Below are 27,067 nucleotides of genomic sequence, written 5' to 3'. Positions count from 1 at the left end.
TAAATAAATAAAATGCAGTGTACGCTAACCTTTTAATAAAACCCAGCACCCTGGGTGGAGACTGGGAGCTTGCAGCTGTCTGCTGCTGCTCTTGCCTAACAGCAGATCCAGGTATTCTGGTGATGTCACTGAACTGCACAGTTACCCTGAACACAATATTTATTCACTGTATTAATGGTGTGTCACAATTTTTACTGTTAAGTCCTTATATGTGAATAATTATAAGAAAATAAATGGTTATCAGTAGCACATAAATTCAGAGTCAGGAATGATGGTGATTCCAAACAACACAGATTGCCCACATGGGTGGCTGAGATAATGACACCTCTGCTGTCTGATGCTTCATTGTACACAAGTTTTGTTTCCTGCACAGAATTATTAAAAATATTGCATAAAATTGCCTTCATGCTATGTATATAGGGTTTATAAAAAACATAAATGCATTTTGTGTTTAGACTTGGGTCCCATCCCCAAGACATTTCATTATGTATAGGCAAATATTCCAAATCAAAAAAATTCAAAATCCAGAACACTTCTGGTCCCAAGTATTTCAAATAAAGAATATTCAACTCGTATATTTCCCTACTCCCTTCATTCTTCCATTCCCATTCCATCTCTGTAACACTCGCCCCTACTTGCATCTGTGCCATATGTTCTCTCTTCTCTCCCACTTCTGTGGATGAATAACTATGGGTTTCAACCTCCTAGTCTTATCCCATCCGTTTGGATTCCCTCACCTGCCATTGTTGCAAGCCCTCCTCTTTCCTTTGCCTGAAATTCCTCCGTTTTGCTTCTTCTCTGCAGTGGTCCTTCTGAAGCCCAATCCTACCCCAGCCGATAGACTAATACTAAGGCGCACTGGCCTTTCTTGTTCAAGCAGGGATCCAATAGTTGCTCAACTTCTGTGACACCAGCCATGACCTCCAGTCATGGTATATCTCCCAGCCTGCGAGCTATATCAATTATATCCAATCTCCTCCCTTGGAGGGAATTATCTTCACACAGCAACAGGGAGAAATTCAACTTTCCCCTAAATATGTCCTGTGGTGGAATTCTTTTTTATCTTGTGAACTGATGGACCGTCAAAGCTGGGAAGAAATTTAGAAATCACATTGAGGCGCTAAGGAATAAATCAAGGTTCTGACAGGCCAAGTCCTTGGTGATGCTCTGTATATCCTGATAGAAAGCGGGGAGTTTTCCTAACTAAAAAAATGATATGGAGTTTCAAGGGGCTATGCAAGTGTCAAAATGAATTACACCCCAGTTATTTCATGTTTATTGAACTAAATAAACACTATGATACAAATTCCAAACAAACACCCGAAAGGAGGAATGAAAGAAGAAGGTGAAATGGTGAGGTGGAAAGGGCAGTCCTGGTTAAGAGACAGCCATGCAGGTTTGACTAGCTCTACCTCTAACTTGCTGTAAGCCTCGGGATAGCTTATTCATTTCTCTGGGTTTGCTTTTCCCATTAGGTGGCAGGAAGGGATGAGACTACCCTTTCGGAGGGTACTTGTCGCCATGACACTCTCTGCATTCTCTCCTTAGCCCAGAGTTCACATGCAGCTCACAAGAAACTCCCTCCAATGCCTTCTGCTTTCTGTTCCTATTCTTGATCCTTCACCTCTTCAGACAGTATTTTCAAGTTGCCTGGCTCCTGCTGTTGACAGCATAGTGATTCCTCATTCATTTTTCTCCTCTTCTCATAGAAATAAACTAACCCATCAGCCTAGGTCACTTGACTGACTAAAGAAGAGCAGAAATGGATAATCAACTCTCACTTTCCCATCTTTCTGTATCCACTTACACAAATGAGGGTTAAATGGGATTTACAATCCAACAGATTCCATTTCTTTTGAAAACCCTTGAACTTGGTGGCCCCCATTGGCCTTCTAACACGCATTATCTATTAATTTGGCTTAGATTTAAAGCCAATGATTAATCTGTCCACTCTTGAATGTTTTCCTGACAGGCTCCCTGTTTAGGTAGATGCAAGTAATACTCATGAATTCAAGAACAGTGGGGGCACCACAATCCTGTTTTCTTACATTAACAAGAAAATAATTTATTTCTATTCTGGAATATATGAGCCAAAAGAATAGAATAGAAAAATGGGGCTTCCTCATTTGTATTCTTCCTTTTTTTTTTTTTTTTTTTTTTTTTTTTGAGACGGAGTTTCACTCTTGTTGTCCAGGCTGGAGTGCAATGGCGTGATCTTGGCTCACTGCAGCATCCACTTCTCGAATTCAAGCGATTCTCCTGCCTCAGCCTTCCGAGTAGCTGGGATTACAGGCGTAAGCCACCACACCCGTCCTATTTGTATTCTTGATATAGAATTTGTATCAATCATTCATTATGGTACCAGACAACAGAAATAGGATGTGCCACGGACCTTGATCATTCTTTTGGCTACCCAAGATCTAAGCCCCTATTCTAGGTTTGGGCAATTTTGTACTGCACCAGAACTACCCCAGTTATTTTTTGTTCACCAAAGCCTTTTACTTTTTCTCCTGGGTACTCAGCTAAATAGCATTTCCTAGCCTCTTTTGTAGTCATGTCAATTGTGGACAGCAGAATGTACAAGGAAATGATATATCCCAGGTTTAGGCCAAGCTCATAACAATCTTCCATGCAATCTTCCACTTTCTGCCAGCTTGGTATTGAAGTCCAAGGTGGCCTTGAAAGCAATGTGCTAGGGAATAGGTGGAGCTTCTATTTGCCTGAATCCTTGGTAGCGCAGAATGAAACCATCCCCTTCCCCTACTACCTCCACTCACTGACTGGACTCTATTGAATGTATAACAGATATCTGTTGCATCAGCCACTGAAATTTGGGCCTAATAGTTACAGCAGCTAGCATTACTTCAATTAATCTACCCATTTTATGACTCTCAGGGATAGGCAGTCACCACCTCCCATTATAGAAACTGGAGAGTCAGACACTTTCTTTCCCAGGCTTTCTTCCACCTAGAGCACACACGTGAAATCTTGGCTTTGTGAATCTGTTAAACCCACATCAGACATTGACTAATGAGCTGGAGACACAAAGAAGCAGGGTCATGTGGAATGCAGTCTGGAAGGGAGGTGTTCATCCAGTTTCTGGGGGCAGCTGTGGCGGCAGTAGCAGTGTCCAGTATCCAGGCTCATGGTATCAATGACATGATGCCAGTGTCTGGATTCACCAGCCAAGATGTGACTCCTTCACAGCTGTGGTGTGATTTTAGACTTGGCCCTTGTCCAATAGCTGCAAAGCCTCCTTTGCTAGCCTTCTCAGAAGTCTGTGCCCTTTGCAACATCTTCCAACAAATCCTTCTTCTACTTAAGTTAGCTAGATTTGATTTTTGTAGCTCACAACCAGGAACTCTTATTGACACAAATGCATCCCTTTCAGGGAGAGGAAGACAGGATACTTTCTTGGTCCACAGCCTTGGGGAGCTTGCCTTCCCTCTGGAGTGTATTTCTCATTTTCTGAGAAAGAGTCAGAGTCTATCCTGTGAACATTTCATGTTTCTGCTGATGGCTTCAGTAGACTTCAGGAGGGAGAACAATCCCATCTATATTTTGACTGCCTCAGGTTGGGGTGAAGTAGATTAAATTTGACCAAAATAAAGCTAGTTATTTTGGAAAACAGGAAACTGAAAAGGAAAATGCTGAAAAGAAAACTCTAAAAAATGTCCAAGGAGGTAAAAGAAAACAGAACTTCCCTAGGAATACTGTACTATATGTTGAAAAGAGACACAAAACAGAACAGCCATTTTAGGTCAACTGGATTCTTCCCACAATAAAAGCATAATTTAGGTTTTGTCAAGCTATGTGCTCTTTTAAAGTCCCTGTGTCTCCAACTACAATTGAACTGGGTTTTAAAAAATGTATTATTTAAGAGTGAGTGGTATTGGGGCAGGAGAACTATCATTTTTTTCTCAAGATGTTGTTATGGTGCCAAAGTGACCCTTATAGCCAGGTTATATAATTACTGTGGCTGGCAGGAAGAAGGGATATCAATGAGCAATAGCAGAGATCCTCCTGGGCAGTCTAGTCTCACATAATCTCTGTTTCTATCTTGGAGATGGCTACATCTGTCAGTTCTGAGCCTCCTTCTGTATTTCATCTGATGAAGTTCAAGGAGTCTGGTATGTTGTTGTAATACTGACAAATAATGCCTCCCTGTAATCATACCACTGTGCAAATGAGGCAGAGCCACTTTTTCTACCACCAGGATCTGAGTCGTCCTTGGGAATGGCTTTAACCACCAGAATGTGGCAGAAATGACATGGTGCCTGTCTGGGACGCTGGGCCTTAAGAGTCCTTGAAGTGTTCAGATTTCCCCTTTTCAAACCCGAACACCACCTGGCTGTGAAGATGCCTAGTCTGGCCCCTGGGAGACTGAGTGGTCCCATGGAGGAGATCCAAGGCTCCAAGTTTGGCAGCCACCCTCTAGATCTCCCAGCCTGGCTCATCTACCTGCTGAATGAAACTGCTCAAGTGGCCCAGGTGACAGCAGCAGCAGAACCACTGGCCAACCCATGCAACAGTGGGAAATAGTACAGCATTGCTATCCTAAACCATGAAGTTTTGTGGTGGCTGGATATGCCTCAAGATATAATTGATCCAAGATGAGACCAGAACATTTATTGTGCTAGATTAAGAAGCCCTGCTTGTGATGAGGAGCTGACAGAGAGAAAAAGCACTGCAAAATTCTAAAATCTCATTAACTTGGACCCTTTAAACTCAAAGATTGGTTAAGTTTGCTAAAGAAGCTAAAAATGGCACAGAACTTGTGATAGAAACTACAACTCATAATTCAACTAGGTTAGCTCTAAAAGATTTTACCTTAAATTCCAGAAAAAATTGAAAAGCTTTCATCAAAAAAGGAGCAGGGGTCACTGTTCTTATATCAGATAAAACAGACTTTAAACCAACAACAGTAAAACAGGACAAGGAAGGGTATTACATAATGATAAAGTGTTCAATTCAACAAGACTTAACTATCCTAAACATATATGCACCCAACATTGGAGCACCCAGATTCATAAAACAAGTACTTACAGAGCTACAAAAAGACTAAGACAGCCACACAATTATGGTGGAGGACTTCAACACCCCATTGGCAGCATTAGACAGAGCATCGAGGTGGAAAACTAACAAAGAAATTCTGGACTTAAATTTGACACTTGACCAATTGGACCTAATAGAAATCTATAGAATACTCCACCCATCAACCACAGAATATACATTCCTTATCTGTAAATGGAACATACTGCAAGATCAACCACATGCTCAGCCATAAAGCAAGTCTCAATAAATTTAAAAAAATGGAAGTAATATCATCCATATTCTTGGACCACAGTGGGATAAAAATAGAAATCAATACCAAGAAGAACTCTTAAAACCACATACTTACATGGAAATTAAACAACTTGTTCCTAAATGACTTTTGGGTAAACAACAAAATTAAGACAAAAATGAAAAAAAATCCTTTTAAATGAATAAAAACAGGCTGGGCATGGTGGCTTACACGTGGAATCCCAGCACTTTGGGAGGCCAAGGCGGGCAGATCACTTGAGGTCAGGAGTTCAAGACCAGCCTGGCCGACATGGTGAAACCCCGTCTCTACTAAAAACATAAAAAATAGCTGAGTGTGGTGGCACACACCTGTAATCCCAGCTACTTGGGAGGCTGAGGCAGGAGAATCACTTGAACCCGGGAGGCAGATGTTGCAGTGAGCCAAGATTGTACCACTGCACTCAGCCTGGCCAACAGAGCGAGACTCTGTCTTATAAATAAATAAATAAATAAAACAGAGACACAACATACCAAAATCTCTGGGATGCGGTAAAAGCAGTGTTAACAGAAAAGTTCATAGTGCTAAATGCCTACCTCTAAAAGTTAGAAATATCTCAATTTAATGATGTAACATCACACCTAAAGGAACTAGAACAACAAGAACAATCTAACCCCAAAGCTAGCAGAAGGAAAGAAATAACTGAAATCAGAGCAGAACTGAACAAAACTGAGACCCCAAAATCCATACAAAGAGTCAACAAAACCAAAAGTTGATTTGAAAGGATAAAGAAGATTGATAGACCACTAACTAGAATAACAAAGAAAAAGAGAGATGATCCAAATAGGCACAATCAAAAATGACAAAGATGACATTACAATTGATCCTAAAAGAATACAAAAGATCCTCAGAGACTATTATGAATACCTCTATGCATACAAACTAGAACATCTAGATGAAATGGCTAAACTCCTGGAAACACACACTCTTCCAAGATTGAATCAGGAAGAAATTGAAACCCTAAACAGACCAATATTGAGTTCTGAAATTGAATATGTAATAAAAAACTTATCAACCAAAAAAAGTCCTGGACCAGAAGGATTCACAACTGAATTCAACCAGGCATAAGAAGAAGAGCTAGTACCAATTCTACTGAAACTATACTAAAAAACTGAGGAGGAGAGACTCCTCCCTAATGCATTCTATGAAGCTAGCATCACCCTGATACCAAAACCTGGCAGAAGCACAACAAAAAAAGAAAATGACAGGCCAATATGCCTGATGAATATAGATGCAAAAATCTTCGGCAAACTACTAGTAAACCAAATTAGGCGGTGCATCAAAGTTAATTCACTATGATCAAGTCAGCTTCATTCCTAGGATGCAAGGTTGGTTCAACATACACAAGTCAATATATGTGATTCATCACATAAACAGAATTAAAAACAAAAACCATATGATCATATCAATAGACATGAAAAAAAACCTTTCAATAAAATTCAACATCCCTTCGTGGTAAAGACCCTCAAGAAATGAAGGATAGAAGGAATACACCTCAAAATAGTAAGACTCATCTATGACAAACAAATGGCTGGAAGCCTTCCCCTTGAAACCAGAACAAGACAAGGATGCCCACTCTTATCACTCCTATTCAACATAGTACTGGAAGTCCTAGCCAGAGCAGCCAGTCCAGAGAAATAAATAAAAGACATCCAAATAGAAAAAGAAGTCAAAATATCTCTCTTCACTGATCATATGATTGTATGGTCAGAGAACCATTAAAGACTCTGCCAAAAGCCTCCTGGAATTGATAAAATAACTTCAGCAAAGTTTCAGGATACAAAATCAATGTACAAAACTTAGTAGCATTTCTACACACTAGTAACGTTCAAGCTGAGAGCCAAATCAAAAACACAATCTCATTTACAATAGACACACACACACACAAATATCTAAGAATACATCTAACCAAAAAGGTAAAAGATCTCTACAAAGAGAACTACAAAAACACTGTTGAAAAATATTATGGATGACACAAACAAATGGGAAAACAATCCTTGCTCATGGATTGGAAGAATCAACATAGGAGTTGAACAATGAGAACACATGGACACAGGGAGGGGAACATCACACACTGGGGCCTGTCATGGGGTGGGGGGCTAGGGGAGGGATAGCATTAGGAGAAATACCTAATGTAGATGATGGGTTAATGGGTGCAGCAAACCATCATGGCATGTGTATACCTATGTAACAAACCTGCATGTTCTGTACATGTATCCCAGAACTTAAAGTATAATAAAAAAAAAAGATCATACTGCCCAAAGCAGTCTATAGACTCTATTCCCATCAAACTACCAATGTCATTTTTCACAGAGCTAGAAAAAAACTATTCTAAAATCCATATTGAACCAAAAAAAAGCCCAAGTAGCAAAAGCAATCCTAAACAAAAGGAACAAATCCAGAGGCATCAATTACCCAACTTCAAACTATACTCTAAGCCTATAGTAACCAAAACAGCATGGTACTGGTACAAAAACAGACACATAGACCAATGGAACAGAATAGCGAACCCGGAAATAAAAAGCCACACACCTATAGCCATCTGATCTTTGACAAAGTCAACAAAAATAAGCAATGGGGAAAGGGCTCCCTATTCAACAAATGGTGCTGGGATAGCTGGCTAGCCATATGCAGAAGAATGAAACAGGACCCCTACCTTTCACCATATACAAAAATTAACCCAAGATTGATTAAAGATTTAAATGTAAGACCTCAAACTATTGGAGGAAAACTTCGAAAACATTATTCTGGACATGGGCCTTAGGAAAGAATTTATGACTAAGTCTTCAAAAGCAATTGCAAAAAAACAAAAATGGGCAAATGAGACCTAATTAAACTAAAGAGCTTCTGCACAGCAAAAGAAACTATCAATAGAATAAAAGACAACCTACAGAACGGGAGATAATATTCTCAAACTATGTAACTGACAAAGGTCTAATATCCAGAATGTATAAGGGAATTAAACAATCAAACAAGCAAAAAATAAATAACCCCATTAAAAAATGGGTAAAAGAATGAACAGATACTTCTCAAAAGAAGACATACAAGTGGCCAACTAACACATGAAAAAAATGCTCAACATCACTAATCATCAGAGAAATGAAAATCAAAACCACAATGAGATACCACCTCACATTAATCAGAATAGCTATTATTAAAAATTAAAAAAAATAGATGCTGGTGAGGCTGCAGAGAAAAGGGAACATTTATACACTGTTGATGGGAATGTAAATTAGTCTAGCCACTGTGGAAAGCAGTTTGGAGATTTCTCAAAACACTTTAAATCAGAACTACCTTTCAACTCAGCAATCCCATTATTGGGTATATATACTCAAATAAAATAAATTGTTATACCAAACAGACACATGCACTCATATATGCAGCACTATTCACAATAGCAATGACATGGAATCAACCTAGGTGCCCATCAACAGTAGACTGGATAAAGAAAGTGGGGGTACATATACACCATGCAATACTATGCAGCCACAAAGAAAAATAAAATCATGTCCTTTGGAGCAACATGGATGCAGTTGGATGCCATTATCCTAAGCAAATTAATGCAGGAATAGAAAACCAAATACCAGATGTTCTCACTTATAAATGGGAGCTAAACGTTTGGTACTAATGGACATAAAGAAGGCAACAATAGACACTGGGGACTAGTAGACGTTGTAGGTAGAAAAGGGGACAAGGCTTGAAAAACTATTGAGTACTATGAGCAGTACCTCAGTGATGGGACCAATCATACCTCAAATCTCAGCATCACACAATATATCCATGTAACAAACCCGCATATGTACCCCCTAAATCTAAAATGAAAGTTGAACTTATATTTAAAAAGAAATATACTAAAATAAAAGAACTTTTAAGAAAAGCTCTCAAAAGAGCTGAGATTCAGAAATTCAGAGAGCAGGACAGTTCTATTGTATTATTGCACTGAAGACACTTATTTCCACCATCTCTTGTGACATTTTCTGGCATCTGTGCTAAATGTAGGGGAAATATCCCTTCTGTGATTACTCTATAGAGTTCTATCACTAGTCCCCTGCTCAATAACCTTCTCCAAACTAAGCCCCATAAATTAGATTCTTAAAATTCAGAAAAGTGCACGGAGTGCACACCTAAAACACAGAACCCACCACTCTAGAAAAACATATTTTGTATACATTTATTTAGGAATGTGAAAAGGCATGGATATTCACAAAACTAATGCTAGAAATTCTCATCCAAAGAACTGAGATAACTGATCATCTTTAGATAATGGTGTTCAAGATGGGAAAAAATGACAACTTGTTTTTGGCTAAAAGATGTCCTTTTGTCACAGTGAGGGTTTGAACAGGTATGAACTGGCTCCCGTTCACCTTTCTAGCATACTTATAACCACTTCCAAACTACCTGCTGAGAACTACATCGGATGACTTGGTCCTTCTTTGTCATCACATCTGCTGCTCCTTAGCAGGTAAGGCCCTTCCTCTTTCTCCTCCACTGAGCTGACCCAGACTCCAACCTGACACCAGTGCCTCTCCTCTGGTCCCTAATGTGGCTCTTGCAGGGCACTGTCATAACACTCATTTCATGCGATACTCATTTCACATGAGCTCCTTCCATACCTGTCTTCTCTGTGAGGCTCCCAGTGTCTTAAGGTGGGGGCTTCACTTCTGTATTCATGGTAGTGCATGACATGTAATCAGTGCTAAATAAATGTCTCCTGAATAACTATCAGACTGTATGTACTAGCTACTTGGCACATTCACTTGAATGCCTCCACCACCAGACCAAAAAGTCCTATTCCTCTTGCAGGCTTCCCTGTTTTAGTAAACACACCTCTGCCCAAGCAGACATTTGATCTAGAAACTTGCGGGTCACACAGAGCCTCCCCTCTCACTTGCCCCTAACAGCTAGTCCTTCTAATTCCACCTTCCAGTCTCTGGGCACTTTCCTGTCTCTGCCATCATCTGCTTGGGTGTCTACAATGCAGTCCTAAGTGGTTTCCCTGCTTCCACTTTTGTCTTCCCCCAGTACATTCTCCACACAGCCACCAGACCAATCTCTTAAAGTATAGAGAGGGTCAACCATTCCCTCCTCCAGAGTCCCTACATGGTTCCCCACAACATAGAGAATAACATATAGTCCCTGACACTGGCGGGGAGATCTCATATTACTGGGCTTCCTGCTGCCTCATGTCAAGTTACTGTGAGCGCTGGTCAGCCCTAGTCACTTGAGCCCTCCCAGATGCCAAGAATGCTCTGAGATGCTGCCTGACTCATGCATTCAGCAGGTATCAGTTCCTGCACTGGGGACATTCTTCCTTCTGCTCTCCTCTCGAGGCCTTCCTTGACCATCCCATTGAATGTGGCACCTCCTCACCCTCATCCTCTGCAGTGACTTTGGGTTCCAGAACCCTATTTACTTCCCTCATAGCACTTGCTCCAAGCTGTAATTAGTTTGCCTGTTTGTTTACTTGTTTACTTTAGCTGTCTCTCACTGGAGGTAAGCTTCATTGGGATAAGACTCTTTCATGTCACGTGTCCATTGCATCTCCAGCATTAAAACACTGCCTAATGCAGAGGAGACGTTCAGAAAACATGCAATGAGTAAAGGAATAAATAACGCAGGAGGAGGCAACAGGTACCTCACTTATACCACTCTCTGCATCCCACATAACTCCAGCTCCTGATTTGTGGGAAAACTGGGGTTACACTTTCAAGATTCAGGCAGACTCAATAACCACAAAGCAATGAGGACTCATGAAATGCCTTCTGCATGATCTCACTTAAACCACATAGCAACATTATAAGGCAGCCATTCTCATTATTATTATTTTGCAGATAGGAAAGAAAAGCTCTAAGACCTTAAATGATTTGCACACAGCAGATCCCAACACCTGTGACCCACAGAACAAGGTCGGGCTGGTTCCATTTGGAGCCCCGATGTTCCCCACAACCTCCTGTGGCTTCTGAATTTTTCCCAGAAGGATTAAAATCAATATCCTGATTTGCTAATAAAACCAATCTCCTGGTTGCTAATCCACAAGTTTACATGTCATTCTATGTTTTATGTTTTTATTCCCTCAGATGACTGTAGTTTATTTATATCAAGGTAGTGGTGGCAAGCTCTCTTTCAGTAGGAAGGCATTACGTTTTTCCTGTTTAACAGTGACTTCTTTCCAAAGTTTTGCTTGATAATTAACTCAAGCAACCAACTTTCAACAGTTTCCACAATGAAGAAATTCTTACCTCGGAATTCCAGTCCTCGAAGTTGAAAGGTGACAAGACCATTTCCAATTTCAATCAGGTGAACAAAGGCATTGAGGTCATCTGAAGCCAAAATAAAGCAATCGCCAGAGCTGTAGTTGCCCCAACGACCAAGAACTAAGTCTCCACAGAGGGACTCCTGCAGGGTCCTTGTCAAGTGTTCATAAAAAATGGAATTGAGATTGTTGTCATCATTCCCTAAAGGCAGACAAGAAATATGATCAGTGAATGCCTACTCCTTGCTCTGTACCCAGACCTAGGAAACAGTGAGTTGTCATCTCATTAAGGGTAAAATCAGACTCTTTATATACATAAAAGAGGAAAGATCTGTTCTTCCCACATTTTAGTGGATTATATGAGACCCTCTAATTTTTTCCCTTGATATTCTCTCTGTACAATTTATAGGCAATAAGCAGCATCAATTTATATATAGTGCTAAAATATATAATACAAACAATCATTGCTAGTATTATTTGTTAAATAAAAATATATATTTTTACATATTATATAACATATAAGTTATTATACTATATATAAATGGATACCATTTGTTATTAAACTATATATAAATTAAAAATTCAGATTTATTGAAGAATAATTTATGTAGGGTAAAATTAATCCATTTTAGTGTACTATTCTATGAGTCTTGAAAAATGCATATAGTCATATACCCAGCACTTAGAATAATGCATTCATCTGTTGTATATATGAGTGTGTTCTGTTTCACCTTTGAGTAGTATCCCTCTGTATGCATGTGCTACAGTTTGTTTATCCATTCATCCGCTGAAGGATACTTGGGTTGTTTCCAGTTTTGGTGATTATGGGTAAAACCACTACCAAGAGTCATGAACAGGAGTTTGTGTGAATATGACTCTCCCCATTTCTCTCGAGCAAATGCTTAGGAGCGGGACTGCTGTTCTCCAAAGTGGCTGTCCCCTTTTTGCATTTCCCCAGCAGTGATTGAGAGCTTTAATTCTGCATCCTTGCCGGGACATGGAATTGTCCATTGTTGCTTGTTTGTTTAACTTTGGCCATTTTAATTGGGTGGATAATGACATCCAAGAAAAGGGTGAAGGAGGAAGCAGCAAATGGAATGATGCTTAGAGGCGGATTGGTGATCTTCCTTATGTAAGTGCACTTGGGGCATCTTCACCTTCTTGTACCACTCCCTGCCTTCCACACCCTGATTGTGCCCCAGTTCCCATGGATTCAAAGCAGGGATGCTGCGGTCAGATCTGCAGTCTTCATCCCTGTCCTCCCCGAATGTTTGTCTCCACTCAAACAGACGATCCAGAAAGGAGCGACGGAATCATTGGAATGATGGAAAAGGTGGAATGATGGAATACCTTGCTTCCCGTTGGAAAGCCAGGGGTGCGTGTTGAGTGGGGGTGAAATTAGGAGTGCATAGTGCATTTCCTATATCCTCCCTGCTGTGCCCTGACTCTTTTCCCTCCTGTCATGGGATCTCTCAAGATGAGGGATGTAAGATTTTTTTATTTTTTATTTATTATTTACTTATTTATTTATTTTTTTATTATACTTTAGGTTTTAGGGTACATGTGCACAATGTGCAGGTTTGTTACATATGTATCCATGTGCCATGTTGGTTTGCTGCACCCATTAACTCGTCATTTAGCATTAGGTATATCTCCTAATGCTGTCCCTCCCCGCACCCCCCAACCCATAACAGTCCCCAGAGTGTGATGTTCCCCTTCCTGTGTCCATGAGTTCTCACTGTTCAATTCCCACCTATGAGTGAGAACATGCGGTGTTTGGTTTTTTGTCCTTGCGATAGTTTACTGAGAATGATGGTTTCCAGTTTCATCCATGTCTCTACAAAGGACATGAAGATTTTTTAAACAGAAGATTGGATAACATGGGAAGTCTTCCTGGTCTGTGGTCCTGTGGGTGGAATAAGCATTGGGAGAAGCCTAGGAAAAATGTTCACGTTCACAACTTTTATTTTAGGAGTAGCTTTTCTTTGGGAGAGGAAATTACGGCTCTGGAAAGCCGCAGGCATAGTTGTCCCAAAGAGGAAACGCCTAAAGCAAAACTCAACGCTCCCTTCTGGATCATCTATTTGAGCGGAGACAGACATTCAGGGAGGACAGGGATGAAGACTGCAGATCTGACCGAAGCATCCCTGCTTTGTATCCATGGGAACTAGGGCACAATCAGTGTGCGGAACGCAGGGAGTGGTATAAGAAGGTGAAGATGCCCCAAGTGCGCTTACATAAGGAAGATCACCAATCCGCCTCTAAGAAATCTACAGAATAACACTATCGAATTATGAGTATCTTTGCTGGCCACTCAAGACAGTTGAAAGCTATCAAAACTAGAGCATTTATAACCTAATTATGATTAATGGAAAGAAATTGTTCTGTGGGCTGACTCATGCCATGTAGTCTAATAAAGTATCAGTATGCTTAATCTTCTATGCAGATGAAGCCTCCTTGACCTGCACTATATTCATTTTCTCTGATGAGGCAGCATGCATCCTGAGACACTAATTAAAGACAACTTTCAGTCTCTGGCACTTTGAAAGGAAAGGCCTGAATGAGAGAATTAGCCTTTGCTTAATTGTTCAAACTGTTCAATGTTTAAATAAAACAAAACAATTGAAATCACTAAAAGTAGAGATTCAACTCAGGGCATCTTCTTAGAACACACTGACCACACATCTGCATAATTAGATTAAAATGAGACATCAATTATGATTAACTAACAGCACAATGTGCTTGGGAAACTGTCCCTCTGCCTTGTATCAATAGCCTTGTAACATCACAGTCCCATAGCTGCACCTCAGAGATATCAGTACCTCTCCTCCCTCATTGTACTGACATAAAGTTCAACAAAAAATAAGCCTCTCTCTCCAGGTATCTCAAATTTCAAATTCTGATTTCGAATTAATCATGTAGATGCAATTCAAATATAGATAATGAGCATGATACAATTGTTCCTAGACAGATTTTGGGGCACAAAGAAGGGAGTGGGGAGGATAAAAATAGAGAACAGTTAAAATTTGCATTCTAATATAAGGAAAGAAGAAATAGAATGGTTAAAAAAGGAAACTGATTATGGAAAGAAAAAAGTAAAATAATTTCCTAGCAGGTAAATCCTTTCATAGCTTAATGTTGACCAAAGTTTCTGAAGGCTTCTAGATCCTGGATCATGGAATGCTTTGCCTTTAAGGATATTATCATCCTGATGTTTTTCCAAAGAATTTTTTTTCCTAAAAGATGAATCTCAAGGTTTATAGTCTGTGTTTGAGGTTTACTACACACGAACTAAAATGTCTTGATTAACAGGGGTATCCAATACTGAGCAAGGTCCTAATCAATCCCAAACAGCGGAGCAATGCACTGTCAAACCAAATCAAGTTGCTTGATCACTCTACCCGCACAGTTTTAATCCACAGTCAGCATATTAACCAAGACGTGCATTGTCTCCACAATGAGTACAGAGCGAGTATTTAATTCTTCCTTTTGAGAATCCATCCATACAACAATAAATAGTTTAAAAAGAGAGAAGGTATCTTCTTACCTGGATCTCTTTCAATTTGGACTGCCAGTCTTGTGTTGGAATTATCCACTCGCCTTGTACTAGAAGAGGCCACAAAAGGGTAAAAGGTCATGATTAGATCCCCCCCAAGCAGAAGAATTGGTTTACAGAACCAGCTGCATGAGGGGAAAATGCAAAGGTGACAGATCTCACAGGTTAAGACGATTGCTGTAGTTTTACCACACTGCAGGAAGAGAGGAGTCTCATGATAAGAAATAGAGGGAACAGTACAAGAAACACATGGAGGGGAGAGATGAGTAGCTCTCTGATTTGGAGAGAACGGCCTTGTGTCTTAATCAATTTGGAGCACCAGATCTGCAAAATCAAAGCAAGTATTTAGGCCGAGCACGGTGGCTCATGCCTGTAATCCCAACACTTAGGGAGGCTGAGGCAGGCTGATCATTTGAGGTCAGGAGCTTGGTACCAGTCTGGCAAACAGTGTGAAACCCCATCTGTACTAAAAATACAAAAAGATTAGCCTCCTATAATCTCAGCTACTTGGGAGGCTGAGGCAGGAGAGTCACCTGAATCCAGGAGGCCGAGGTCACAGTGAGCCGAGATTGCACCACTGCACTCCAACCTGGGTGACAGAGTGAGACTCTGCCTCAAAAAAAAAAAAAAAAAAAAAGCAAGTGTTTAACTGCAAATGCGCCATCCACTTTCAGAACTTGAGAACAGCGTCCACATAGGTATCTTTCTCTTCAAATTGATTTCAGGAAATGGTGGTGAGTACTCAACATCTCCACCACCTGCTTTCAAGAGTGGGGTATACGCTTATAGACCTTTTCTTAGGTTGAATCGTGAGAATGAAAGCTCTCAGATCGTCTGCAGCCATGGTAACAAGTGGCCACTAGAACCAGCTTTGAACCTATTCCATCATGAAAACACCCCTCAGTGCACAGCTTTTGTAAGGCAGCCAGTCCATGACAACCCCTGGCTTCTGAGAGTTAGCCAACTCACTGCAGACTTCTGAGGGGCAACTGATGAACAACAGGCTTTTCAAGTAACCACCTATACAGATGCCGTCAACCCATGTATGCCTCCAAAACCTCACCAGCCCTTGCACTCCACACATCTCCAAAACCCTTTGTAAGTGCAGCGATCTGCTCTCTTGGAGAGGCTATGCCAGCCTACCTTTGTCGTTTTATTTCCAACAATGAGTGGCAGTCTTTAAAGAATGAAATATGAAATTGACATCAGGCCTATGAAATTGATGATAGTCAGCTGTTTATTATCACCTACAAAATGGCAATTTCATATGGTTAAATCTGATATATTAGCCATTAAGAAAGGGCTTCCACAAATATATCAGCATCACACATAGGGTTTACTTAAGGATTTGGGCATAATGAAGGTCCCACTGGCAATTGTAGAAAGCCTGGTCTTGAACACGTCTGGCTCCTGCTTTTACTTTTTCTTTTCTTTTTTTTTTTTTGTTTGAGATGGAGTCTCACTCTGTCGCCAGGATGGAATGCAGCAGCGCAATCTCGGCTCACGGCAACCTCTGCCTCCTGGGTTCAAGCAATTGTACTGCCTCAGCCTTCCGAGTAGCTGGGATTACAGACATGTGCCACACGCCCAGCTAATTTTTATATTCTTAGTAGAGACGGGGTTTTACCATGTTGGCCAGGATGGTCTCAGTCTCTCGACCTCATGATCCACCTGCCTTGGCCTCCCAAAGCGCTGGGATTACAGGCGTGAGTCACCGCGCCTGGCCAGCTCCCGCCTTTTCTATCACTCCGCCCTTTGCTTTCTTTGCTCCAAGCCTGTTGGTTTTCCTTTTCCACCCCTTCAACACGCCCAGACCTCTTAGTCCTGTCGTTCCTTCCTCTCCAGTATCCTTTGCAAATGTTCCCGTTACTTAGGGATCCCTTTCCATTCCCACTCATTTTTCCTCATTGACTCCTCTCATCCTTCAAGTCTCAGCTCAAGTATCACCTTCTCAGGGAAGCTGCCTTGACTCCTGTGCTGCGTGAGATTCCTTTGTCATGTTCTCTTTCACACATTGTACCTGTACCTCTCTTTTGGAGCACCTGTCAAGGCTAATGTCAATCATAATGATGGCAGCTAACATTTATGTAGCACTTGCTTGTGTCATGTGCCTGTTCTAAGTACTTTATATGTATTAGCTTATTATTGCCTCAAAACTACCCTCTGAGGTAGGTACTCATTATACCCATTCTCACAGCAGATGAGGCAGAGGCACAGAGAAATTAAGTAGAGTGCTCAAGGTCACAGATCTAACAGGTGATACAGTCAGAATATGACCTAGGGAGGCTGGCTCAGGAGCCTTTACACCACATCATACATCTCTTTGTGTAATTATCTGATTATATCTGACTCTTACATCAGTCCCTAAGTACCATGAGAGTAAGTTTGTTGCTCACAACTGGCACATAGTAGTCACTCAATAAATATTTGCAGAATAAATTAGTGAATGGTCAAAGATAAGGCTACTTCTGAAGTTCTTGTCCTTATAATATTTGCTAAGAAGAAAGAAGACTAGCTGCCAGTCAATGCTGTATATGTGGCTTATGTTTAAACATGATCATTGACATATTCTGTATAATTTAATAAATGAAAAGCACTTGTCAGAAATGGTGCTTAAGAAGAAACCTAAGAATGCAGCCTTCTTTTGTGAACTTGTCTTTTGGGAATCAAAACAGATAAAAAGATATTTGGTTGGAACTATAATTTGAATAAATGAAAAGGCTTGTCTTCAGAAAAAAAAAGTATTCTTTCTTTTCGTGTATGTCTTAGACATTTGAGAATCATCTAGGCAAGATCCTGTTGAGTTCTGTGATGCTAGGGATGGGTTGGAGAGAAGAAACACTGTGTTACATTTCAGAAAGGCTGTGAACCCCAGCATGCTGTTCTATTACAGCTTTGGTTTTCCTTACAAATACTCTCATAGCAGCTTTGAAAAATAAAAGATCTCAGGGTAGCAGAAAATAGAGCAAACAACAAAATTCTTTCTAATGAAAGCTGAAATCCCATGTCTGCATAGTTAGTCCCTGAATGGAATTTTAATTATACCTTAAGACCTACCACAAATGGAATTTTCAAGCAGCAGAATAAACAATTTTTAAAGGAGGATTAAGACAAAAGAAAGTCATTTACTAAACTCCTTAGGGAACTAAACACCTTCTAAAACTATGTTCACTAGAAAGCTATCTTTTCAGAAGCCTATAGAACACAGTCTAAATTCTGATGAGCAATAACTAAGCTAAGCTGCCTGTGTACTCCCAGGACCTCTGGCTCTCCACATATTCTCTAAGAGGGTGGACTGTCAGCCACACTGGGTAATTTGAGTTTTCTCCAGTGCTTTCCACCTGTAAATTTGGTGCTTATCCCTCAAAGGTGCTAATTAGCTCAGTAATTGGATTTCTGCCTTAACTGTCCAATCAAATGAACGTCAGCTCTGTAGCTCAAAGAGGAAACAGGGTTTACAGCTCACTCCCCAATCTCAGTGGGAACATGCAATCCTGGTACACATTAGGCATGCGTCTGCATGCATGGTCTTCCTAGCACTTGCCTGACAAAGTCACTGTGCATTGCGGGCTAATGCTGTCCTGAGCACTACAGAACAAGAGTTGTGTAACAGGACTCTCCAGAGAAGTTGACTTACTGAGAAGCACCCCTCTTTTATGTTAGTACGAAATGCAGAGAGCAGAGCTGGCTTCTTCCCTTCAAACTTGGCCTTCCCACCCCCGGCCAGTCTCTCTAGGTCAAGCACCCTCTCTCTCAGTTTCTTCTGAGCAACTTAAATAATTTAACAGTAATTTTCTATATTGATAATGCTTCAAATTCCCCTTTGTCAGTACACACAGCCTATGGTAAAAGTTGTCTCATTTTTTGGTGAGGAAATACTGCCGGACGGAGTGAGAAGTTTGGTGGGGGTCTGTTCATATAGGAAACCCAAGACAGAGTTAAAAATAGACTGTAATTGTATTCATAGGCAGGGCAACCTTAAAGAAATCTGGACAATGAAAAGGCAGCCAGAGTTTAAATACAGGGGCGCACTGTCTCCTTTAACATTGATTATATGCACAAGGTACAGCTGGGATTGTTTATCCACCCTTCATTGCTGCTGCCACTAACAATCATGTATTAGCTCTTGCAAAGTCAGTGGCATTCTGCTGTCACCATGCAGCTCAGAATGATTTGGCATGAGACATTTCCTGAGGACACACTGCTGTACACCCATCAGGGTGGGCACTGCTTGGGGTCAGGCCGTTCAGGTGACCACCAGCCTTACTGGGCCTGGGTTTTGACTTTTCATACATTTGCCCTACAAGACCACAAAGCATAGCTCAGTTTGGCTGTTTCTTTTTTCAGGTTTGGCAGATGGTCTTGAATAAAAATGGCTATGAGTGTTGGGTGCTTTCCTTGTACTGGATTTTGATCTGAATTTTCAGTACTTTGAAGGTTTTGAGCAACGAACAACTTTGAGTTTAAAGAAAGTTTTTTTGGTTCTTTTCTTTATATTTGTTTTGTTTGTTTGTTTTTTGAGACAGAGTCTTACTCTGTTGCCCAGGCTGGAGTGCAGTGGCGCAATCTCAGCTCACTGCAACCTCCGCCTCCCAGGTTCGAGCGATTCCCCTGCCTCAGCCTCCCGAGTAGCTGGGATCACAGGTGTGCACCACCATGCCCGGCTAATTTTTGTATTTTTAGTAGAGACAGGGTTTCACCATGTTGGCCAGGCTGCTCTCGAACTCCGGACCTCAGGTGATCCACCTGCCTTGGCCTCCCAAAGTGCTGGGATTACAGGCATGAGCCACTGCACCTGGCCCTTTTCTTTGTTTTTTACCCAGTTTTCTTTAGTTGCCCTCACTAGGGAAAATCGGTTGTAAATACCTAGCATGTCATTACTAGAAATTGAACTACTATTGTAGTTTGTAAGAATTATGAAAGAGTGAGCTCCTTTTTAATTGCCTAATATATAATCAGTGTTTCTTCATATTCCATGGGCACCCGAAAGGGTTTTTTTCATTTTCTATATGTATATGTGTTTGTGCATGTGTGTATACATGCATGTGTGTATATATCCTGTAATATATATTGAAGTTACATTATGTTATTTATTTCTTCTATATGCTTATCTAATTTTTGATCACTTGATGGGTCATGAACTAAGAAAAGTGAGTCACATTTTCTACCACTACTGTGTTTCTATTTTTTAAATAAAATTTCCTTTTTTTTCTTATGAGTTTTTCTATGTGACTTAATGCATTGATATTCATAGCTTATATTTTCATTGTGAATTTTAGTCTTTGGCATTATAAAATGTTTTTAATCCTAATGGCTTTTGCCCCAAATACATCTGTGTTCAATATTAAGCCACAACAGTAGCTTTAATTTGTTTGCACTTGCCTAATGCTTTCACTTATTCTTTTATTTTCAGCTTTTCCAAGTCACCATATTTAAGGTATGTCTTTTCACTGGGTGCCCAGACAGATGTATTTGGTCATATTCCATCTTCATAGTTTAGGTTATTATGCTTTCTAATTGTATTGCTTCTTTGATTTTTAAACACATTACACTATAGTCTGATTATAAAATTATAAAGACAATACTACAGAATCAGAAATAATAAGGCAATACTATGAACAACTTTGTGCCAATAAATTTGAAAACATAAATGAAATAGGTAATCTCCTATAAAGCTGTAACATACTAAAAGTAACTTCAGAATAAAAACAAAAGAAGAGGCCGGGCACAGTGGCTCATGCCTGTAATCCCAGCAATTTGGGAGCCTGAGGTGGGTGGATCATTTGAGGTCAGGAGTTTGGAGACCAGCCTGGCCAACACAGTGAAACTCTGTCTCTATTAAAAATATGAAAATTAGCTGGGCGTGGTGGCACACCCTTGTAATCCCAGCTACTCAGAAGGCGGAGGCAGGAGAATCTCTTGAACCCAGGAGGCGAGGATGCAGTGAGCCAAGATTGTGCCACTGCATTCCAGCCTGGGAGACAGAGCAAGACTCTGTCTTCAACAACAACAACAAAAAAGAAGAATAGCCCTGTAATTATTAAACAAATAGAATCAGTAGTTAAATAAATACCAAACATACAAAAATACATATATTTGATGAGAATGATTGTTTCAAAAAAGGGAAAAAAGGTGAAAGAGAAAGAGAGGCAGAGAGAGAGAATGAGAGTGGGGGAGAGAAAAGAGAGCTAATACAAGTTAACCATACTGAAAAATAGGAGTACAACTACATATTACTCCATTGTTGGTCATACATACTGTTATTAATTAGTATCCATTCTTTCTGTTGCTTCTGAATACTTTTAAGATCTTTTTTGATATTAGTGCTCTGAAACCTTACTATTTTGTGTAGAAATGTGAATTTATTTTAGTTTATTATGTTCATGACTTAGATTCCTGAATCTGAGGATTCATGTCTTTCATCAATTTTGAAAATTTTCTATTATTTTCTCTTAAAATTGTGCTTCTCCCTATTTGTTTTATATCTTCTTCCAGGAGCTTCTAGACTTCTAGTTGACATCTTTCATTTTTGTCCTGTAAGTCTCTTAACCTCCCTGGAATATTTCCCATTTCTTTATCTTTCTCTGCTGCATTCTGGCCAGTTTTCTTAGATTGACTGCTTTTTAGTTTAGCTGTGTTTAATTTACTATTTAACTTGTCTATTACACTATATATTTTAATGACTATATGCATTTATTTTTATAAGCCGTTTGTTCCAATTTGTCATTTTTTTCATAACATCTAGGCCTTTTAGTTTTATTTCTTCTTATACAACTTTTTATTCTAAATATATATATGATTACTTATTTACTTATCTTTAGTTTTGGAGAGTCAAAATCTGCTATTTTATTTCCTGGTTCTTGTTCACGATGAATATTTTTCTTTTGTATTGTGTAGTACTGGATTGAGAGCTCCTTTCCAGTCAGTTTTTACTGTGGAATTATTTGAAGATATGTCACGTCCTTTAAGAATAATTTTACATTGGCTTCATCAGCAACTCTAGGGGTATTACGCACCAGTACCATTTTTGTGTTAACTTCCCAACATGATAATTTCCAAATATGGGTAGTATAGTTTTGAACTCCAAGCCCACAGGTGACAAAAGATTAGTATTGTCCATTCACAATGGAGACTTGTCCCCACTCTTCCCTCTTTCTGACCAGTTGAGATTCCTTGTTCCTTCTCTGTGTTGGGTGTTTCACTTCTTCACTAATGGGGAAGACCTTCAGGGCTCCAGCTTCATGTGGAAGTCTTAGTTGAAATTTTCTCCTTCTGTAGGACTAACGCTTCATCACCTAGCCTGGCATAGATTTTAAAATGTCAGCCCCTATGTTACTGAGACTCATGACCCCGACCCACTGCCCACCCCATTCTTCCCAGGCAGTGATAGTGGGTTTTGCTGTTTTCTGCTCCCTCTTTCTTTCTAGTCCTTGGGAATTTTCTAACTTTGTTGTTATGCTCAAATATGTATCTAGGAGGAATTTTGCCACCTATTATTTTTTGATATTTTAGCAGGTGTAAAAGTTTTGAGATTATCTAGTCTGCTACATCTCTGGAACTGAAAACTTCTAAACCAGATTTTCATAAAGTAAAGATAATACAAGTTAGCCATACTGAAAAATAGGAGTACAACCACATATTACTCCACTGTTGCTTTGCAGAAGTCTTCTACTGGTCTTTGTGAGTTTTAGTCTTAGTTATACAACTTTTTAGTTTTAGTCTTAGTTATACAGCTTTTCAAAGTAATTAATTATTAAGTTAAAAAACTAAATTTTTGTTCATTTTATGTTTATAAAGCTTGCTCAGTTTTATACCACTCTCTCTACAAGGATCTTATCATGACAGGGTCCAAATCAACATTTTTTCTCTCTGTTTACATTCCCTCAATGCTTTTCTGGTCTCCTCTATTCTCCTATAGATAAACTGTAAAATATGCTCAGCAACCACACTGTGTTCAGCCTACCTCAAGATGAAGTTTCTAAGACTCTGTGTAAACATACATGTGTGCTCACAGGCAGCCATATGGGCATAATGAGGCAATTCTCCTACCTCCTAATGTTATTGTAAAAGTCTATTTCCTGAAAGTCTATTTGAGGCCTGCAATGAAAGAACACCCTATACAGAATACTGGTATCCAAAATATTATGTTTTCATCATACCATATGAAACTGCAGCAGAGAAAGCTAAGCACGAATAAGAACAATGAATACATGCGGATTGGTTGTATTCTTCCAGAAAGATGGAGTTGGTGTATTTTTCCTTATTCCTCTACTTGGTACAATGAAAACCCTGGATTTTACATATAATAAAAACACCTTCTGAAAGGTGAAAGGAAAAAGCAGACCATCTGGGCATCATGGGATCCAAGGAAAAACACTGTGGTGAGTTTCTCTGTTTTTCTTTGTGCCTCATATAGCCCAGAAACACCTACAGAAGCAAAAGAAAAAAAAAAAGCATCAACAAACCCCTGATCCGTCTAGCCTGAGAGTCAGGAAAGGCACAGCCTAAAAAGACAGAAAACTGTAGGTCATAACCTCTCTGTAACAGCCAAATACCACAGATAAAACCATAGCCCTGTGTCTACCTGTACCAGTGATAGAAGCAGAAGGGAGACAAATTCCTAGGCAGATAGGGGTGGGTCCCTGGTGAAACCCAGCCTTCAAACCAAAGACAAGTTAAAGCCTGAAAACCAAGCTGCCAGTTCTAGGTAAAGTCCCCAACTGCAGTGAGAACTTCCTCCATGCCTTTCAGCCAATTGAATGGTGCTTTTTGGCCAATCAGCATGCACTCCCCCATTCCGAGACCATAAAAACCCTGGACTCAGCCACACTTTGGGACTACCCACCCTTTGGTAGGGGGTACCCACTTAGGGTCCCCTTTCTGCTGAGAGCTGTTCCGTCACTCAGTAAAACTCTTCTCTGCCTTGCTCAGTCTCTGATTGTCTACATAACCTCATTCTTCTCAGACACAGGACAAAATCCTGGGACCTGCCAAATAGTGGGTGTGAAAAGCACTGTCATGCATCTCTGACCAGCTCGCTGAGCTGTGGGCAGTGATATGCTCCTGTTCACTGGACCATGGGAAAGAAGAGCTGTGATCCTTCCGGGGGCCCAGACCTCCAGGCTTCCTGAGCCAGAGCTGTGACAAAGCTATAACACCCCCTTGGGGCTTTTTCTGGTTGCTGGCATCTCTGAGTTTTTAGGTGCCACCATATTCCCCTCATCCAGCGAGGCCATTTAAGCAGAAGCTGCCTGTGGTATGCCTGGTCCAGCTGCAGCCTCACATGAAGGAGGCATCTGTGCTTGCATCTGGAGCTGCCTGCCCAGCCCCACTGCAGCAGCCTGTGTGCCTGGCTATGCACTGTGGTCAGACCTCACACCCACTTGCCCACACACCCCTCACCATTCTACCCAGGATATGGGATTCAGGCCAGTAGCACAAACCAAGCACAGCCTGCTGGGCTGAATGGGAGGAGCCTGGTGAAGTGGCCCCCCAAAGAATCCTGTGTCACCAGCAGACTGAGTGAGGAACCTAGATTTCCTCCCTTGCCAGGCAATAATGAGGTGCCCCTTCCCCTCCTGCTGAGATGGTGTCAAAAGAGACTGAGTTCAGACTTTCATAATTTTCCTGGGTAAGGAGGCCACATGGGGAGCAGTAATGAGGTACCACTATCCCTCCCATTCAGGAAAGTATCAATAAAGGCTTAGTGGGGAATCTGAATTCCCACCCCCTATCAAGCAATAACAAGAAACTTTCCACCCTCTCCCATCTCAGGAGTCAATAGAGGCTGAGTAGGGAACCTGGACTTCTAACCCCATCTGAAAGTAACAAAGCAGCAACCCCTTTTCTCCTGCCAGAATGGTGTCAGTAACAGCTAGCTGAAACAAAGGTGTAAATATCATCCAGAGGCTCATAATACATAATAGCACCCAAAATGTCCAGAGTTCAATAGAAAACTACTTACAATCAGAAACAAACAGGAAGATCTCAAAATGAATTTTAAAAGACAATAGATGCCAAAATTGAGATGATGAAATTACCTAACAAATATTTTAAATTAGCCATCATAAAAATGTTTCAATGAGCAATTAAGATCACTTGAAATAAATGAAAAAATAGAGCTTCAGCAAAAAAAAAAAAAAAAAAAGCAAGCCTTGGCAAAGAAATAGAATACATAAAGAAGAATCAAACAGAAATTTTATAACTGAAAAATATAATAGCTAATTTTTTTTTGAGACAGAGTCTTGCTCTGTCATCCAGGCTGAAGTGCAGTGGCACCATCTCAGCTCATTGCAACCTTCACCTCCAGGGTTCAGGTGATTCTCCCACCTCAACCTCCCAAGTAAGTGGGACTACAGGTGCATGCCACCACACCCTGCTAATTTTTGTATTTTAATAGAGATGGGGTTTCATCATGTTGGCCACGCTGGTCTTGAACTCCTGAGCTCAAATGATCCACCGGCCTCAGCCTCCCAAAGTGCTGGGATTACAGGTGTGAGCTGCAGTGCCCGGCCAATAACTAAAATTTTAAAAACGAAGTCCCCAACAGCAGAATGAAGGGAAGAGAAAATAATCATTGAACTGGAAGACAGAACAACAGACTGTTGTTTGCAATCTGAACAACAGAGAGAAAATAGACTGAAGAAAAAAATGAACAGAGTCTCCAAAACCCATGGGACTGTAATTAAAGAACTAAAATCAGGGTCCCATAAGGAGAGAAGTTGGAAGTAAAGTTGAAGAAATTCACACCAAAACACATTATAGTCAAGCTTCTAAAATATAAACAGAAAGAAAAGCTCTTGAAAGCAACAAGAAAGAAACACCTTATCTACAAAGGAAAAATTCTGAATTATTGCAGATTTCTTATTAGAAACCATAGAGGTCAGGAAGAAATAGCACAATATGTTTTTAAGTGCTGAAAGAAAATAATTGTCAGCCTAGATTCCTCCATACAGTGAAGATATCCTTTTGGAATGAAGAAAATTTCATTCCAAGGCATTCTCAAAGGAAGAAAAACTAAGAGAATGTGTCAACAGATGTTCTACCCTGAAATAATAGGTAAATAATGTCCTCTAAGAAAAGAAAAGAAGAGAAAGAAAGAAAAGAATGAAACTTAAAACATCAAGAATAAAGAAAAAACACAGTAAGCAAAAGTATGGGTAAATACAATAGACATCCTTCTCCTCATATGTCTTAAATTATGCTTAATGTCTGAATCAAAAATTATACAGTTGTCAATATAGTTCTAAGTGTACATACAGAAAATATTCATGACATCATGGTACAAGCAGGGGAAGCTAAAGGGACATGAAAATACTTCTACACTTCATTTGAATAGGTAAAATGACAGCACCAGTAGATTTTGAACAATTATTTATATATAATGTAATACCTAGAGCAACCACTAAAAGATACACTCAAAAATATATTATTTATTTAATAAATCAAAATGGAATTCTGAAAAATGTTCAAGAAACACACAAGAATCAGGAAAAAACAAACAAAAATTACAAACAGAGCAAACAAAACAAAAAATTAGTAACAGATATAAGCCCTAATATGTCAATGATTACACCAAACATAAATACACCAAAACAAATTAGCAAGTAGATTAAAAACTATGACCTACGCTGCCTACAAGAAATACACTTCAAATATAGTAACACAGCCCAACTGAAAATAAAAAATGAAAAATATATACTACGCAAACATTAATCAAAGAAAAGCAGAAATGGCTGTTAATATCAGATAAAGTAGACTCCGTAACAAAGAAGTTTACCAAAGACAGAAACGAACATTGTATGATAAGAGGGTTAATCCACCAAGAAAACACAACAGTCCTAAATATGTATAAGTCAAACAACTCAATTGCAACATACGTGAACCCAAACCTGACAGAACTGAAAAAGCAGACAAA

General features: G+C 40.0%; 1 protein-coding gene across 2 annotated transcripts in view; it reads right to left on the bottom strand.

Annotated features, from left to right (window-relative positions):
- PCNX2 (pecanex 2) overlaps nt 1-27,067 on the bottom strand; it is a 307,465-nt gene that overhangs the window by 65,076 nt on the left and 215,322 nt on the right. For both annotated transcript variants that reach the window (XM_003267270.4, XM_030812668.1), the window contains exons 24-25: nt 15,142-15,200; nt 11,581-11,796 (exon numbers count right to left, since the gene is read on the bottom strand). In XM_003267270.4, coding sequence (XP_003267318.2) covers nt 11,581-11,796; nt 15,142-15,200 — 275 coding nt within the window. The remainder of the gene's footprint in view (nt 1-11,580; nt 11,797-15,141; nt 15,201-27,067) is intronic.

Source organism: Nomascus leucogenys, chromosome 5 (assembly GCF_006542625.1).
Source record: "Nomascus leucogenys isolate Asia chromosome 5, Asia_NLE_v1, whole genome shotgun sequence".
Lineage (NCBI taxonomy): Eukaryota > Metazoa > Chordata > Mammalia > Primates > Hylobatidae > Nomascus > Nomascus leucogenys.
The sequence above is the reverse complement of the archived record's forward strand: the minus strand, read 5'-3'. Positions and strand labels throughout refer to the sequence as shown.